The sequence below is a fragment of the Rhyacophila brunnea genome, unplaced genomic scaffold, assembly GCF_057557595.1.
Source record: "Rhyacophila brunnea isolate RB1 unplaced genomic scaffold, BYU_Rbru_1.0 scaffold_10, whole genome shotgun sequence".
Classification (NCBI taxonomy): domain Eukaryota; kingdom Metazoa; phylum Arthropoda; class Insecta; order Trichoptera; family Rhyacophilidae; genus Rhyacophila; species Rhyacophila brunnea.
Window position 1 is genome coordinate 41,387,326 of NW_028232752.1, and position 19,762 is coordinate 41,407,087.

Genomic DNA, 19,762 nt, shown 5'->3' on the forward strand with positions numbered 1-19,762 from the left:
TTTTACAATTTTCAACTAGGCACATTGGCATTTTGTAACACAATAATAACGGTGGAGTCGAAACCTGACAGTCAGAAATTTTGTATGGGCAGACCCAGCGGTGTCGCCAGACCGCTTGCAAGCAGAATGTTCATTTGAGCGTAGGATACCGATATTAAAATATGAATTTCGCCATCCGGCAGACCCGACGCAAAGTGAGTGTCATTTTATTTTCTAGATGCTTCATCCATATTAATGTCATTGGATACAATACTTTCATTTGAAAGGCTTCAGTCCGACCAATATCAAAGCGGCGCTAGATTCTACTTTGGCGGTGTCTGCTACTTTGTTTAAAATAGTAAAATATTGGGTGGCTGAGTTTAAACGAGCTCGGACGAGCTGCCAAGACGAACATTGCAGTGGTCGACCAAATGAGGTGACCACGCCAGAAATGGTGACGAAAATCCACAAAATGATATTGGATGAACGTCGACTGAAATTGCGCGAGCTAGTAGACATGGTAGGCATTTCAAAAAATGCTGTACATCACATATTGACTGAAAATTTGGACATGAGAAAGCAGTGCGCAAGGTTGGTGCCGCGATTACTCACAATGGAACAAAAACAGCATCGTGAGGATGTTTCAATCGAGTGTTTGGCGAAGTTTCACAGCAATAAAGCAGCGTTTTTGCGTCTATTCATAACCATGGATGAAACATGGGTCCATCACTTCACACCTGAGACGAAAGAACAGTCGAAACAAATGACTAAAAGGGGAGAATCGGCTCCAAAGAAGGCGAAGACAGTTCCATCTGCAGGCAAGGTCATGGTGTCAGTTTTTTGAGATGCGCGTGGGGTAATTTTCATTGATTATCTTCAGACAGGAAAATCAATCAACGGCGTGTATTATGCAAACTTATTGCAGCGTTTGAGTGATGTAATCAAGAAAAAACAATCGCATTTGGCGAAAATAAAAAGTTTCGTTTCATCAGGACAATTCATCAGCTCACACATCCGTTATCGCAATGGCCAAAATCAATGAGTTTTGAATTGCTTCCTCACGCACCCTATTCGCCAGATTTAGCCCCCTCGGATTATTTTCTGTTTCCAAACTTGAAAAAATGGCTCGGTGGTAAAAGATTTCCCAACAATGAAGAGGTGGAGTCTGCGGTTGATGGTTATTTTGAGGAGCTCGATGATTTTTACTGTAAACAGGGTATCGAAGCTATTGAACATCGCTGGGAAAAGTGTATCGACCTAAAAGGAGACTACGTAGAGAAATAAAAATATTGTTTCCCAAATTTTTTGTGTTTTCTTTGTTAGGTCGGGTACTTCTGGGACTACCCTCGTAATATCTAGGTACCTACTTAACTAAATCGGAAAAACCCTCAGATATTGAAGAATTAATATGGGGCGGTAAAAATAAAAAGAATGAGGTAAATTTAAAATTAATAGTGGGTTTTTTTGAAATTTTTTGACTATTTAAAAATATGTTGTGTAACATAATGATATGATTTATATATTTTCCAAATAAACACACAAAATGCAAGTTATAGCAATACGCGCTTTGTCCACTAATAGGTCTTAAACAGGCATGTTGAAAGGTGTATGCGCATGTTATTGTTTATTTACAATACAATACTTTTTTTTCTTGACCATATCCGATCCTTAAAGATCATATGGACCTCCATGGAGTGGAGGTATGTTTTAACAGATTTATTTTTACGAGAAATGGATGTTAGCCTCTTGCCCAACTTATTAGGTCCATACTCTGACTCAAACACAAATTGAAAAACAATATGTAGGTATATTTGCCAGACCCAGGATTTGAACCTGGGACCCATGACATTATAGGCCGATGCTTAAACCGTTCTGCCATCGTGGGGGTAAATGTAACATAGGTGTATGAATGATCATCACAACATATCTCTTGAGAATGGCCTATGCAACGAACCTGAAACGCCAAGGAAAGAAAGTAGAACTACACCCAATGAAAACTCAGAAATCTATAAAGACGATAGTAGGTAACTATCACCATCCAATCTCTTTGGTAACTATCTATAAGTAAGTACCCATTTATTTTCATTACCTATCTACTTAGGTATAGGTAAATCGTTCTACAGTGGCACTATAGGCGACACGCGGTTGTATTGAAATAGTTTTCTGCAATGCTTATTTCTATGCTAGCAAACAATAACACTACGACTGCATGGTGGTTTTACCGTGTCCATGGTGCCACTGTATACTGATTTACGATTTACCTATAAGTAGGTACCTACCTACCTAAATAATAAATTTTACTATTATTATTTATAAAAACTATGGATTCCAAATAGGTTGAAGAAAACCTCTACTTTAACATCTTATTAGGTACCTATATATTGTATACAGTGATGCCACAGCATGCGTGAAACTCCACAAACGGTCGTGTAAATTCCGCATTAACAAAGGTGTCCGGCAAGGTGATACCATTTCACCTAAACTATTCACCGCTACTCTTGAGGACTTATTTAGGAAACTTGATTGGGAGGAAAAAGGTGTTCCAATTAATGGGGAGCACCTCAGTCACCTGCGCTTTGCAGTTGATATTTTTATACTCTCACAAGACCCGAAAGACCTCCAAGGTAGAATGCAAGAACTCGCGGATGTCAGTCAAACGGTCGGCCTAAAGATAAACGTCTCAAAGACAAAAGTGATGAGGAACTGTTTTTTTCGGACCCTGCGATTATCGGCACGATTATTAATGGCACCTAACTCGAGCAAGTCAGCAGCTACGTCTATCTCGGACAGCAGGTGCCCATAGACGGAAGCATGCACGATAAAATTGCTTGAAGAACAAAGCTGGGATGGAGTGCTTTCGGACGTCTGAATAGTATCTTCAAGAGTGACCTACCATTATGTCTTAGGCGTAGGGTGTTCAACCAATGTGTGCTACCCGTGCTCACGTATGGCTACGAGACATGGACCCTCAACACGAGAGATGTCCAAAGGCTAAGAGTCACACAGCAAGGCATGGAGATGTGTATGTTGGGCATCATGCGAAAGGACCGTAAGAGAAACGAATGGGTTAGGAAGCAGACAGGAGTGCGCGATGTAATAGACGTTGCCAAACAGCTGAAATGGAGATAGGCGGGGCACATTGCTCGCCGAAAGGACGGCCACTGGACAAATGTCGTCATCCAGTGGTACCCAAGGGGCACGAAACGGCCACAGGGTCGCCCTAAAAGCTGCTGGATTGACGAACTGGTAAAGTTCGGCGGAAATACGTGGCAGCGAACGACACAGGACCGAAAGAGTTGGAAGAAGCATGGGGAGGCCTTCATCCAGCAGTGGATTGACCCCGGCTGATGATGATATATTGTGTAAAAACTAAACTGAACTAAATTTATATAGCCAGAACAGGTACCTCGTCTAGTTGTCTATGACAATTTGTGGAACATTATGTTTTGATGTTTGTAGAAGGCATTTATTCTCTATGATTCTACTGTATACTCCAGTGTTGCCAACCGTACTACAATTATAGTATTAATTTGTACTATAATTTTGGTCCGCGTACTAAGTACGATATAAAACAGGTATATTACGTCGAAAATACTATAATTTTGAATATCGGAAAAAATATGTAAAAAGTACTAAAATTTCAACATATCCGTAAATAAATTGTTGCAAAGTACTATAATTTCGCAATATAAGAAGATTCGGTGAACTTGGAAAAAAAATTGCGCGAAAAATGAAATTTCTTGAATTCTTCGGTAAGCATTTTTGGTTGGAAAAGGTACCGAAATAAAAATGAGCTCGGAGTTTCTCAAATTCTCCGTTTTTTATGAGAAACAAAAAACCTATACATTTTCAACAGATGACAACGCGTACTATATTTTTTCCCCAAATACTATAATTTTGGAGGCTCTGTACTATAATTTCACTTTGAAAAGATGGCCACACTGGTATACCCACCTCTATTCTCCGAAAGTCGGAAACAGTAAAAACACTATGGTCAGGTAGGAACTAGCGGAAAATGGCTAGGTATGTTGATTGTTGACAAGAATATTGACATGACAACCGCTTATAAAATAATGCTACCTAGGTACAATAGGTGAAAACCAAAAAAACAAAAAAAAAATAACACGAAAAGTGAAAGCTTGGCTCGCAAATTGAATGACAAATTTAATATTATGTACTTACCTTCCGATTATTCCAATCTTTTCCGTTCTAGACGTCATGACTCTGCGACGTGTCTGTCAGTCTGACTTTCACAGATGGTGGTCAAAGCTGTAGGTATACCTACGAAATGAAAGGAAAACAGATCTAATCGTATTTATAGACCAGTTTGCCGTAAACGAATGTTACGTAAGTGCATCAGATAAACAATATAGGTACCTACTCGGAAGAGTTTATTTAGTTTTGTACACAGGCGTCACAAGTATTTTTCTCAAGGGGCAGTAAAAAATAATTGCCTCAAGATCAGAGAATAAAATTATTGATAGCTAGGTAGTTACCTACTTAATTATTGAGACGTTTCGTAAAAAATGAAGGGTCCGTCTGCAAAGGTATAGGTAGGTAGAATTAGAATATAGATTGAGTAGGGTGAACTAATGTGTTTTTTTTTTTCAACTAAGTACCTAGGTAGTGTTCAACTAGGTACAATGAAACACCTATTTTATGCTTATGATGGGACTTGCGCGAAAAATCGTAAATAGCGGGGAAATGTAAATGACGGTAGGTACCTACCTATTGAAATAAAATATTATTAAAATATCATCCAAATTAATTTGCATTTCGCATAATATTACGTATTGTCACTTCGAATCAGCCGCGCGATTTACTCGGCATTGGACACGGAGGCTTATTTTTATAAAAAAAAACGAATAATTAATAGGCTTATGCGTCTGCAACTAATTTAAATTTGTAATGATTGCCGTACATTTACATAGGGATGCATACGTAATTGCACGTGTCAAAATAAATTTATTTTGAATATAATATTAATATACATTTATGTACCTACTACTCACTTACTATTTGAACGTAAATAAATTGCGAACAATAAAAACGTAAAACTGTAGAACTGAAACTGAATTCCGGACAAGTAAAATCGAGGTTTCACGATAATTCTAAGTAGGTATCTACCTACCTATTTTTTAGATTATTTATTTTAGAAGTAAACAGTTTGGGTGTTTGGAGATCTCTTGATCGTTCCTACTTATGTTTTGGATGCCAGTTCAAAATTTTCATGCATAACACGTTCTAATGCCCCCTATCCATTGACGAGCAATACTGCAGAGCTACCTATTTTAATATGTCAATAAAAAAGTAATAGATATGAGATGTCGTATTCAGGCAGTTAATTCAGACGTGATATTTTTGAACACGGCCGCCCATGTTAACAATAATTGTCGTTGGGTAAGACAGTTAACAAGTCTTACTTGATTCCAAATGCATACGCTTTATGGAATTACTCCGAGTGATATCCGTGTTATTTTGGAGAAATAAAATTCGTTTCAGGCAGGCTTATTGTACCGGACTTAGAATGCCGTCTCCTAAGTTTCAAATTATCTGAAAAATCGTTCTTACCTACATATTACTTACTTATTTTATTAGTTTTATTGCCGGCTATTTTAAACAGACGAAACAAAATTCGATAAATTTGTATACTACAGATTATTATCATCTACTGAGTATTAGAATATTTATACGAAACCTACTCTTAAACAGTGGTTCTGAATTTTTTTTAAGCTTTGATTATTAATGAAGCGACAAAATAGTCCGCTCCATGTAAAACCGCCACCGCTTTCAAAGGTTGCGATATTTGTATTCGTGTTTTTATTCGCCGCCTTTTATAATGTGCCGCCCCTATGCAACGCGTGACCTGCCTACCCCCACGGGACGTCACTGGATCGCCGCCAAACTATGGTAAACAATAGCGACGAACTAGTTCACATTTTAAACCACCGTTTTCACGCGATCCGAAGAAAAAAACCTATAAGTAAAAATTGTACAAATAATATTTTGTAATCGTTTCACAAACTTAAGTTAGAGAATAATAAATGTATGATTCGTTTTCGTTGTAGAGGAGCGCGCAGTACTGCCATTGACCATTACTGGGACGCCGACGCCACTGCTATTGATAACAATGATCACGATAACAAAATTAATAAATAACAATGTTAGTATCTACTGTGGACAACCAATTAAATTACATTAGCATTGGCTCATCAGAGTTATCAGTAGAATCGAGATGGTAGTAAGTGATGAACCATTAGCTAGCCTGGTTAAGAATGGCCACGGGAAGATCGATAATCACTCGACTGGTATACCTACGCAGTGACGTCCCGTGGGGGTAGGCAGATTGAGCGTCGCTTGGGGGCGGCAGTTACTCGAAGGGCGTCAAATCGAGGAGAATCATTTGGAATATATAGAAATACCTAAAATTATTTTGTTTACATGTTGTACAATAAGAGCATAGTGAAAATAATAAATTTAATAATCTGTCTATTGCCAAATGGTACAAACCAAATGTGTCTGGTGATTTGGGTGTCTAACATAATTACCTACCTATTATTATATTATATTTATTCGCTTTTTATATCTAAATTCAATTTTATATATTTTAGTGGTATTTATTTTGTTGGTTATGTATCCATACAACATATTTCTTAGATATTGCAGTCATGAAAGGATGATAAAAATACTGTATGAAAAAATGGGGTGGCATTATGGCGCTGGCTAGGGGCGGCATTTTGTCTAGGGACGTCACTGGGTATATGGGCCGCGGGCTACGTTATAATAATTGTTATTTTATAGATAATAAAGCAGAGCAACACAACTTAATTAATATACCTACCTCATCGGACGAGTATACTAAAAATTTTATTAGGGTTCAGACAGGCAAGAGACCTGCCTACTTAGGTACACCTCAGTCCGGTATTTTGTTGCTCATGAATTTTGGAGAGCGGGAGGGTAGCGTGATTTTCGTACAGTGATAGTGATCCAATATAATTCAAATTAATTAATTAATTAATTTACAAATTATCAATTTAAGACAATATGGCATTTAAAAACAAAGAAATAGTATTCAAACACTATACAAAAACTGGGTAATATATTACGCAGTAGAAACCTATCAGAAAAAAAACAGTATAAGGAGTAGATATAAAATTATAAAATACCTACTTAAAATAGTATTTTAAGAATTTATAAAACAGCGTACACCTATAGGCAATACTTATCTTAACAGAATTATTGCCCTCCCAATTTTATTGGCATCACCAATGGCAGGTTAGTTCTGGACCTTGGGAGAATAAACTATCTTCTAGCCGTCTAGCGCTTAAGGGTAAGCTCTACAGAATTGCCCTTGAGAATTGAAAATATGATTTTTTTATATGTGGTCCGGAATTGTTGGTCTACTAGCAATATACAAAGGTCGCCGACAATGCTTGTGTCAAATGTAAATGGTCTCTAAATTAAATTTAAATCATAAACACGGTCGACGTGAAGACAGAATGGGGTGACCAAAAAATAATATCTTCTAATATAGGTAGGTACGTAAATGTTACTAAATTCAATTTGTTAATCAACTGTTTGGGAGAAAGTATTGCAACCAATATGATGGTGACATTTTCAATTATGTGATTGCCACAATATAAACTTAATAATATATTAATAACTTTTTAACCTGAAATTGTCCGAGAATTAAACATACGAAGGATGTTGAAATGCATATCTACCTACATTTTTATTTCATGTGCTATCCAAAAAACATTAATAATGAATAGTGTTTATTTGTAATGTTTAGGACCTACGTATTAAAAATAATAGGTATTGTTTAATTCTAATGCATATTTTTTAAAACGTAGAATTTAGTGTCTGCCTATTATAAAAAGAAAGTGACTTTTTATTGACTGCGCAACTTCACTTTTATACTAGTGAAACAAGTGGTAGGTAGAACCATTATTGCATGTAAAGGCAATGGGCGAAATAATTTATATCTTGAGTGCCTAAAAATAATTATTAACATACAGTCACTAGATACATTATTTTTTTATTAGACCATCCGACTGGCGGGCGTCGCCAGGGCTCTCGACGCAATTAATTATATTGTACTTTTTAAATTTTATTTATAATATATTTTATTCAAGTTTTGTGCATCTAATGCCGGGTCCACACTGGCAACATGTCGCGCGACAACCTCGATAAATTTTACGATAATTATCATACTTATCGTAAAATTTAACGAGGTTGCCGGCGACATGTTGCCAATGTGGACCCTGCATAATATCCACTGTGGTTCACGTAGTGGAATGGACCTGTTGTTTCTGGGGTCAACTAATTCAAGAAGTAAACACCCCTGATAGAATTTTTCTAGTTTTAGTTGCATTATATTCCAAAACTCATTTTGGATTTTATAAATGGAAATTTCTTGGTGTACATAGTAAACAAACCTACGAATAAAAAAAGACAGGAAGGAACATACTGATTCATCGCCATAAAAACTGGCAACCAAATTCACCATTTTGGAAAGCGATGACTTTGCGAAAACAAATATCGTGTGGTCTGCACGTGTGCGGTAAACTTAAATAGGTAATTTTGTGTATTTTATGTTTGTGTATCATGCATTGTTGGCCATATTTTCCGGTCTTTCTTGATTGCCATGACACAATATGTTCCTTCCAGTCTTTTTTATTCATAGAAAAAAACCGTATGTTGTATTAGTTATATAACGTATTATGAATCTGTAATAAAATAATACACAATTAAAATATTTTCAAATTGAAAAAAACACATTTTCATAGCTTTGAGCCGTGCTCACTCATGAATGTCGAATATTCTTCATTTAGGTAATGTACCTACATGCAAATGTATTGTTTTCAAATAATTGATATGGATTATATATCATCGTATTATTTTCTCGAAATCATAAACATACTATAATAGTATTTGAGTATCAACCTACGCTCAATTTGAATTAGGTAGTAATAATACTATGACGAAATTAACATTTTAAAAATATTAATGGATATAATATTTTGACAGCCCTGTTTTCTGATCGGCGGACACGTGCAGTTGTTTATCAAATAATAATGTGTAAGACGGCCGACAATGTCAATAATATATTTTTTTTTAAAATAAAATCTCCGATGATTAGTGGTTTTTGCGAAAATATCGATTTAAATTAACGTCCTAACAACGCCGATGTCCTTTTGATACTAGATTATATTTCAATCTCCTCCTCTTGAGCCCCCTCTTAAGAACAGTGTTTTCCTATCGTTTTACACCTGCAGACCGGTAAAACTAGGATAAATATTTCGCGGACCGCTAACTCAGAAATAAACATTATTTATATAGTACTTCGTGTACCTATAAGTTTTTAAATTTTATTTTATAACGGGTAGGTATACATACATGCATAATTGTGTATGTACAACGGTCTGTATCCGAATTCGAAAAACACACCTATAGGCAGCGCTCGAAATGGAAAATTTTACGAACCGGAGCGCTCGATAATTTTACGAAAATATCTACTACATTAATTGTAAATGTGATTTATAAAAATAAGTCTGTTATTTTTTTTATTATATGAAATATCTAGCTCAGACGGTCAAATTAATATTTCCACGAGACGGAGCGATAATTTTATGGATTTTATGAACCGAAACGGCGCTCCGGTGCGTTCCGGTCCATTTCGAGCCCTGCCTATAGGTACTTACTAACATTGTCAATTAAAATTATCAGCGCCCGATAAGCAAATAAATTTATAGAACTTTATTCTTTCTTGATTAGATCTTTTGGAATTTTGAGAAACCAATGTATATTTTAGCTGCATATTTGTTAGACTAGTACCTAAAGGTGATAAGATAACCGTTGCTTCCTCATCCATCTGGTTTCTCTGTTTCGTTTTTATTACTCACTAGACAACAATATGTATAAGTACCTACCTATTGATAACTCCAATAGGCTGGATATGCATGATAAAGCTTGGGAGTCCTTCATCTTGGGGTTAGAGTAGTCAGTAGAGGAGCAGGCACAAGTGAATTAAATACCTATTGCATTATATATACACATTTCGAGAGGTTACGCGCGCAGCGCGACTGTCGCTAGGTAGATGTACGCGGTCTTCATACGCAACACCGGAGCGACGTGATTAAATGGGTGTGCGGCAGACGGGCGAGTTTAGATGTGAGAGCCGGCTACATTACAGTCAGGTACAAAATTGCACGTTCAGTTGCTTTAAGTCAGAATAAAATATTACGATTTTGTTTTGTAAAAAATGTTTTGATAGGTATTCTTTAAGTTTTTGATGGTGAATTAGGGCATTTTTGTATGGGATATAAAGGGTTAAGTATTAAATTAGTAGTTAGAGATTTTTAAAACGTCATAGCAGCCATTTTTTTCTGATTCCCACCAAAATTGACATTTGTGTTCAATTTTCTTGGCAATTCATCATGAAAAGATACACAGTTGTACACAGCTTATGCACATTGTTAAAATGCATTACAGATTATAACAATAATGAATCTATTCGAGTTACGTTTCGGGCAGTAGCGAAGGGTGGAGGTAGGCTGTTAAGATCCGCCATAAACAGTGCACATTAAACTTTGTTAGTCATATGTATTCGTTTTATTGAACTAAGACTACACTTTACAGATGGTGTTGGTTAGTTTTAAAAAATCAATTAAACCCAGCCTAAACCAAACTATAATAGTTTTGGCATATTTTGGGCGATACGACAAAATTATGCACACTTTTTCATTCATTTTCATTGGTTAAGAATACATATTATTATTACACAATATGCTGTTGGTTATTTTTGAAATTCATTAAGCCCTGCCTAATATATATATAATAAGCATAATGGATACAAAAAATCTATCTTTAAAATATCCAAATTTATGTATTTTATGTATTTATTTATGCATAAATTTAGATATTTTTTAGATAGACGAGTATATTTTGACGATAATCTATAATGGCTTGGTTTCGCAGGGTTTAATTGAATTTTAAAAACTAACCAACACCGTCTGTCAATTGTAGTCTTATTTCAATGAAAACCAGTGACGTCCCGTGGGGTTAGGCAGATTGAGCGTCGCTTGGGGGCGGCAGTTACTCGAAGGGCGGCAAATCGAGGAAAATCATTAGGTATATCTATAAATAGCTACTTAGTAATAACGGAAATGTCTTTCCATTAAAAAAAAAGCTGACTGCTTCGAAACAATGTGTAGTTATTAATTAAAATACAAGGTTTAACAGGACTGTATTTTTTCTCGGGTTCGCGATGTCTAGTTTACTTCCGTTGTCTTTGGTGGTTACGTCATTGATGACCAGCAATGACACGTGCAGATTTTCGAATTATAGGTAAGTACATACTTACCTAATTTAAAATTCATCCAAATACGTATCAAAAAGCCAGTCACTCACGAATTTTGGAAGTTGTCAGGTGTATTTTTATATGTATCTGAAACCGTGGACTCGTAAAATTGTCTATTGAAGCAAAGATGCCATTTAAATTAGATTTAGTGGTATATATTTTGTTAGTAATGTATGTATACAACACATTTATTAGATATTTTAGTCATGAGGATAATAAAAAATACTGTACAAAAAATGGGGCGGCATTTTGTCAAGGGTCGTCACTGACGAAAACAAATACATATGACTGACAAAGTTTAGTATGCACTATTTATGGCGCATCTTAACAGCCTACCTCCACTCTTCGCCACTGATTTCGGTCATAACGTGAAATTTATGGTCACAATAATCGACTTACAGAGCTTGCTATTCGTAATTTAATTGGAAAATTCTAGTCAAATGTTAATGTTTGTTTTGTTAAACATCCAACCAGTGCCGCATTTAATGACGTAGAGGCCCGACGCACTAACCGATTTTGAGACTCCTACCATAAAAAATGAACAATCTAATTTTAATATTCCAAATTATATTGTATTAAAACAATATTTAATTTTTATTTCGTATAAATTATACAAACAGTTTCCTTTCTTACAAATCATAATACATACGTAGGTACATACTACAGCAGAATAGCTAGGTACCAATTTAGTATTTGGAAAATAGTTTTCATGAATATTTACAATTGAATATAACGGAAGTATGGGAATTACAATTATGCAGGCATTTAATCTCACAACTACGGAAACATTATAAAACAATTTGATGATTACTGAGATGCGACACGTTTAAAATTGACATTTCCTTACAATACACACTGTATGCGTTTTGCTACATTACTGTTGACATCTAACAAAATGGTGTTTTTGCCGCTTAAGACCTTCTAATCCTTAATTGACAGATAGAATCAATTCTTTTAATCCAATGCCATACTGTCACCTCCGAAAGGGGGGGGGGGGGTGTAGGATGATGATGCGCTGGACCGGCTGACGTCACGCTCCTCGAGAGTTCGAAAACCGACTGACCCTATTAGGGGCTGGTAGGGCAGAGTAGGTAGTAATAATACACAACAAACAATTCACAATTATTCTATCCCTGAAAAATGACAAAAACAGCCTCTGGCATATGTACCTGGCTTGTAAGTAGGTACCTCAGTGGGTCTATTCTATGCTTATCGACCGCTAAAGTGATAAAGTGAAAAATATTATCAAACTTAGGGTAGGTTTGTATCAAAATATTAGCACTTATTGTAACAATTACACGAAGCCGGTTTTTATTGTTGCAATAAGTGCTATATTTTAACAGCACCTATCTTGCTACTGTTAAAATATCGCACTTATTGCAACAATAAAAACCGGCTTCGTGTAATTGTTACAATAAGTGCTAATATTTTGATACAAACCTACCCTAAGTTTGATACTATTTATCAATTTAGTGTTCGATAAGTATAGAATAGACCCACTGGTCTCATATTTCAGACCTTTTCCAGGTACATGCTTTGGAAAGGGGCTGTGAATTTCTTGGAATTATTATTACCTTCTGCATTTCTTTGCTTGTTAGCTACATATTTTGAAATATTTGAACTAGGTATACAAATACATTTTTTTTTCAAAATATTCTCAAATCAGATATTCTAGGTATTAGGTACATTGTATGGCTGGGAACTTTGCTTCCAATATTGGTCAAAATTGGATGAAATGTAGGTAATAATATTAAAAATGATAGGTTTTAATAATTACTATTTTTGGCATCTAAAATATTGTGCTGACAATTGTTTTAAGTTATATAGGTAACTACAAAATCGTTTGCTATTGATTGGCTTTAAAATTACAGCTTGCTTCTAAGTATTTTTTAAATTGACTAAGTATAGAATTTATAATGACGCTAGGTTTTACTTGGTTTGCTTATAGAATTAATGTAGGTATAAAAAAATGCAGGATTTTATTTATATTAAGGGCTAGACTGATTCTATTCAATTTTGTAGAACTTGCAAAAGGGTGACTATAAATTTCCATACATCTAAGCTTACAGGCTAGAAATTTTCCTCGCAGTCGATCTGTTCATGTTTGCATGAATCAGCCCAATGATGATTCAGGCCTCATGGCCTTGGATCCTCTGAGGATGCCATGGTTTAGGCGGTATCAATAAGTACATTACGGCTGATCACACATTAATTTTTAATTAGATAGGTAGAATGATGTCAGACTCTTGTGGCAGCACAGGCGACTCATTTAGGTGTTGGTATCGTTACTTTCAAATGACATTAACACCGTTTCAAAGTGATTTCATCGTGGCCGCAATAATCTGTCCTTCCTCTATGTACCTAATATATTTTTGTCACTATCTATTTCTATAATACTCATAATAATATAACACATTCAATCTACTGATTATTATTGAAGACAACATTTAACAACGGGTGATACTATATTAATTATAATATCTATCTATTTATATCAATCTACCATCATCAACCTGGATCATTCCTGGATAAAGGCCTACCCAACCTAATTCTACTTCTCTCGGTCATATGAATTACTATATGTTTATCAAAATTGGTGATTTTATATACCTACCCATTTATATCGTCATCAGTCATCACCATCACTATCATCAGCTTGGATCAATCCACTGTCAGACTAAGTCCTTTCCAAGTCAATTCCATTCCTCTCAAATCTATGCTTTGCTTCGTTTATCAACATTTTTTCAATATGAACGTCCTGCCCCGGGAAGCATAATATTATTGTCATATTATTTTAAGACCAAAATATTTCTTTAAAATTAAATTTTTAAATATCATTTTATGGATATGTTCAAAGTTACTTTTTACATGACTAACCTTCTTCTATTACCTAAAGAGGACACGCGGGAGATTGATTCAAATTATAGATTTATGATAATCACATTTATTTCTTTATATTAGAATGATTGCGATGTATAATTTATAATAATATTTACATGTACATGATTTATCGAAAAATTTATATACCTACACATAAATTGTATCTAAATATCAGTGATAGCAATCGTCGATTGCACAGCTGTTCTGCTAGGCTTAGCAGCCTGCAGTGACGTCGCGGCGACATCTTGAAAGCAAAGGAAGTAAAGACTTCCAGGCCAAGTAAAGGTTCATCTCAAAGGGAAAACTACAGTGCCATTAATGCATATATTTATTTTAGATTTACTTCACAATTATAATAAAATCACTACCTTGTCATTAGGACGCCAAGCTGTATGCAAGTTCTAACGAGACAGCTGGCTGTTGCCAGCTGGTTCTGCTAGTTATGAATAATAATTATTATTAATTGAGATCGCAAAATTCTATTTTTTAATACTTAGTTGAATAATAAGACACTTACCAGTGGTGAACTAGATGGTGCAAGTCCTTGCAAAGAGGCCAGAGGGAAGATGGCGGGCGGCAAGTTTTTAAAATGTAAAATAAATGTTGACCTCATACAACGCATTACTAATAAGTAATAATAATGACTGTAATGAAGTACTGATAACATATTATGATACGAAAAATAGTGGAAGTGAGTATATCCAGGGCTGGTGAAACTGTTATGGTGCATAAATAATATATTTATGGAATCTCGGGTGACCCGCCCTCATCAGTTTTCTAACGACATTGAAGAAAACATTCCTCAGAATACAGAGCCTAAATAAATGAAATGCAGCGCTCTGTAAATTTTTACAAGCCGGAGCGCTAAATAATTTTCTGCAAATATTAACGTAGTTATCTAATTTTATATATATTTTATAAAAATAAGTGTTGGATTTTTTGTTATATGGCCTATCTAGCTCAGATGGTCAAATTAATTTGTCCACGAGACAGAGCGTTAATTTTAGAGAAAAATACGCATATTTTTAAGATTTTGATTTATTCTAGTATCTAATTGCATGACTGGTTTGGGCTGTTTCGAGCCCCCATGTTAAATCTTCTGAGGAATCGATTGCGTCATCTCCTTCAAAGAAAATCGCCGCTGAGTTTATAGCTGTCATGTTTCAGTGTGTCAACGTACATAAAATTAACTGAAGTATTATTATTTATACATCATAATGAATGTCTAAATTCCGACTTTTCTGCATTTGCGTTGGCGTAAACCAGGAACATGGAAATATGGATGTTTGTTTATATACAAGCAGAAGGTTTGGCCACTTAAAACAGATAAAATAATACATAGATAATGGGAAAAAAACCAATTAAATTAAACCATTTAAAATAGTTTACATTTTTTTTTTTTCAAACATAGCATGATTCCTGATGACTCCAAAATACAATAAACTTTTGAGCATTGTAGCGCCCTCCTACCATCTTCCAAAGTCCAATTAAGTATTCTAGTGCTCAATAAAGAGGCTGCAGCTTCCACTGATTTAGATAAACAATCACAACACAATATCTTAAATAGCAGTAGGTACATAAGTAATATTGCCTTATTATTTTTAGCAGTTATGTGACCTACTAAATCTGGTCCTCAAAACTTACCATTTTACTTCAGCCCTATTAAATTTGCCAGCCCTGAACCAGATGAATTGATAATGATTCATCAGAGTTGTTGTATTCTAGGTATCTACGAATATGTTGATTAGTCAACAAAATGTTGTCGGTGAAAACAGTATTTGTTTGTTTGTGTGAGTAGTCGTACTTAGTTGCAGTGCAGTGTCATATTTGAAATGTCTAAGCGTCGTAGTGTAATACAAATGAGCAAAATAATTGATAAAAAAGAAATAGATGCAAGATCTGATAAAATGATTCCTAAAGACCTCGTCGCTACAGCTCGAGGCGTTGACAGGGTTGTAAAACATAGGAAAAATAATTGGATATCCACTATTTCTGTATGTGATCTCAGGAATGAAATGAAAAATGGTACTGAAACAACTACGGCAGACACACAAAACTCGGTATCACCTAATGATGCTGTAAAATATGCACAGGATGCACAAATATGTAAAGAAAAGGAAGAATTTACTTTTCCTAGAATTGATAAAAATGTTTCGGATGCACAAAATGATGAAGAATCCTGTGATTTTATACAAATTACAGATAATCATATAAATAAGGCAGAAAGGAGTGAACGATTAATATCATGCAGATATATCCTGGAAAATAATGAAGATATTTGTTCTTGGAGAGGATTGCATAAAAACTTTAAAAAGCACCGGAAAGATGAACATAAAAAAAAAGAAAATGGCGTCAACCACAGATACGACGGTAATAAATTGTGTACAAATACAGTGTTTGCAAAATTCTTTAAAGGCGAAATATTTTGGTTTTATGAGAGAGCTGTGTATGAGAAATCTTCAACGCAGCACTGGATTGTACTAACGGAAGGAAATCCAGAAAGATATTATTGTCAGTTGGTATTTTACGTGATTGACTATCCAAAAAGAACTTTGATTCTTCGAGATAAATGTTTCAGCAGTGATACGGATGTCGAGATTGCTTTTACTAGCAAGAAGTGCATCACTTTTCCAATGCAAATTTTATCTACGTACCTCCCAAGAGGTTTTCGAAGTTACTGGGACAGTCAAATAATAGAATCCGATACAAAAGTACCTGAATAAAATGTACACATTTTCAAAATAGAGATTAGTTATATTATGGACTAGAAATTAGCAGAATGCTTACAAAACGTTGGAACATTTTACCAAAAACCGTTCTACGCAATATATTCACACACAGTCACATCCCAGTGTTGGGCGTAGGGCAAGGCACAAGGTCGGGTCACTGCTCTCGGTCCAACGCCACGTCTTGCGCCTCTTATTATTATGCTTATGAAGAGATAAACTTATCAACATTAACCTAATCTCAACTTTTTTTTCATTGGCAATTCAATGTCGATCTTGGCCGCCTCACAAAGAGGTTTCTTAACAGAATTTTTTACCAGAAATGGATGTTCGCTTCTTGCTCAACCTATCAAGTCCAGACACATATTGAGAACAATATGTGAGAATAGGACCTGGGATCCGAATCCGAGACATCACAATTAAAGGTACAAATAGATTATGATCATGTTATGTGTTGTGATATGCTGTCACGGCGACAAATTTAGTCTATGGTTTCGTCATTCCGCAGAATCTTTAATGATCACTATCTCTATAAATTTAATTATGGAAAGTGCCAAATCTAATAGATTAGTATTTTGAATTATTATGCATTATTCATGCTAATTTCAATTCATTTTAACAGTTTTTACGTGTGCGTAACGCAAAGCGTTCACGACATGACATAAAATAAGTGTTAATAAACTTTAAAGGTTCAAAATGTGCTACAGGGTGGGAGCATCAGTCTGATAACATTTTAAATACTAAGAAAAACGACATAACACACTTTTTTCTCGTAGCGGCAGCTTACTGTGACAACACATAGCGTGATCATTGATAATAATGTATTTGAACCTTTAGTTAGAGTTTAGCCTCAGCTAAGACCTTCTAATTAGAATAATAATAATAATAATAAACATGTTGCATTTCCTCAATTCCACTAAGATATTCTAATAAGAATAGTAATAACACATTCCTTGTTTTCTCATTCAAAGTGTCTACTAATAACTTACGTGCTTACGTATCCTTATGCTCTATTTTTGTTGTTGTATTGCATATTCTTTAATTACTATTATAATTATCACATACATTGCAAACTAAGCCCCCCCCTGTCCTTTCAGAGGTGACAAAGTGATTTAACATTTTTGCTTATATGCAGAGCAAAGTGAAGGTCATTATTAAAAGATTGTATTTTTATGGGAATTATTGTTAGCCATTCGCCCTACACATTGGATTGTTGCCCTGGAATCAAGCTTACATTGAAAAGCTGTGTGATTTTTGTCAGATGGGGGAAGTGAATGATGATCCATGCTTCCAGAGACGGTTGACCTAGCAACTATGCCACCATGAGGGCTGATACTGATTTTATAATTTTGATCCAACTGTGTACATTTATTGTGATTAGCCAATAGTTGTTACGCTGTAATACTTTTCTGAATAAATGGATATATATATGAATAGATTCAAACTGTAATAAAATTTACCTATTTGTCTTATTTATTTTGGAGATATTATGCATTATGTTGTCCTTTGCTTACAGTCAATAAAACAATGCGTTGATTAGACGCATTCTCTCCTAACTAAGGGCGGAACGATGAGTTTTAATGCTCAACCAATAAAAAAATATGCACTGTCACAATAGCAGCAGTCATTTCAGTCGCAGACACTGCTCTTAGAACCTTAGTATTGGACGTCCTAGAAGAAGCAAAAACTATCCTCATGCTCTCAGAAGACGAGAATAGGAGCCACATCCTAGCGCTACTAGAGCTGGAACAGCACCTTAGCAGCCCCCAAGACATCGATATCAGAGAACTCGCGATAAAATGGGCGGCAATCACCACCAAAGCATATGCAGACCTGACGACTGAAACCGTCACACCGACAGATACAAATGATTCTACAGAAAACTCGCCTCTGTCGGATAACCAGCACACAGACGACAACAATCTTGCGGAGGAACCTTTCATCACGGAACCTCCCAAGCAATCAAATCCCATCACAGACCCCGACACAGAAGATCAGATATTAGATGCCAAGAAGCTTGGCTGGATCTCGGACAGCCTGAGGATTTACAAATCTCGTTTCACAGACTCAGAATTTGAAAACAAAGAGAGCTATATCGAAGCGATAACAGAGTTAGAACAGCTCATAGCTATCGGCAACATATCATCATTCAATGACCCAGTACTCCACGAGAAACTAAAACCAATCCGCGACGGACACGATGAATACATCGTCCCTCAGATGACAAAGACGGACCTCAATGAGGTACCTAGCAATCACACAGACTCAGTCATACCGGACCCAGACCAATCAACAAAACAAAATAAAAAGAAGAAATCGAAAAAATCTAAGAAGACGACTAAATCATCGCAAAATGCCGGAAGCGACGAGGAATATTCGCTCGCAGAACTTGGCAGAATAAGGAACCAGCGCTCATTCTGCATGAAACATTAAAGCTGCCAACAACTACGAGGAAGTGAAGTCAATCGGAATCGACGGACGGAAGGAGAATGTTCCAAGCTTTTTTAACCAAGAGATTCACCAATACAGATCATAAATTGGGCCTCGGGACGGTCGCGAAGCCACCGAGGCCCAATAAACAAAAGAAGAGGAGAATAAAAACCCTAAAAGGCTATCCTACAGACACTCACTACATATAACGGGGATAGGTAAGACTACCTGGCGCCCCATAAGTTTAAGGAAATACCCTAAGCAAGCAGTGTCACAATAGGTTTGGCAATAGTGCAACTTATGATAATAAAAAGAGGCGTGCGTATTCAAGGAAATCGTTTGATATTAAAATTAATGATAAAGCCAAATAACCTAGATATCAATA

At 35.6% G+C, this 19,762-nt stretch overlaps 2 protein-coding genes across 2 annotated transcripts in view; one reads left to right on the forward strand and one right to left on the reverse strand.

Annotated features, from left to right (window-relative positions):
- Had1 (beta Hydroxy acid dehydrogenase 1) overlaps positions 1-4,270 on the reverse strand; it is an 18,443-nt gene extending 14,173 nt beyond the window's left edge. The window contains exon 1 of the mRNA XM_085954596.1: positions 4,162-4,270. Within this exon, the coding sequence (XP_085810722.1) occupies positions 4,162-4,199 (38 nt within the window). The 5' untranslated portion in view covers positions 4,200-4,270. The remainder of the gene's footprint in view (positions 1-4,161) is intronic.
- LOC147079217 (uncharacterized) lies at positions 4,211-19,471 on the forward strand. The gene is made up of 2 exons (XM_085954608.1): positions 4,211-4,326; positions 18,464-19,471. Exon 2 carries the CDS (start codon positions 18,643-18,645, stop codon positions 19,378-19,380), a length of 738 nt encoding a protein of 245 aa, XP_085810734.1. The 5' UTR covers positions 4,211-4,326; positions 18,464-18,642; the 3' UTR covers positions 19,381-19,471.
- The last annotated feature ends 291 nt before the right edge of the window (positions 19,472-19,762 follow it).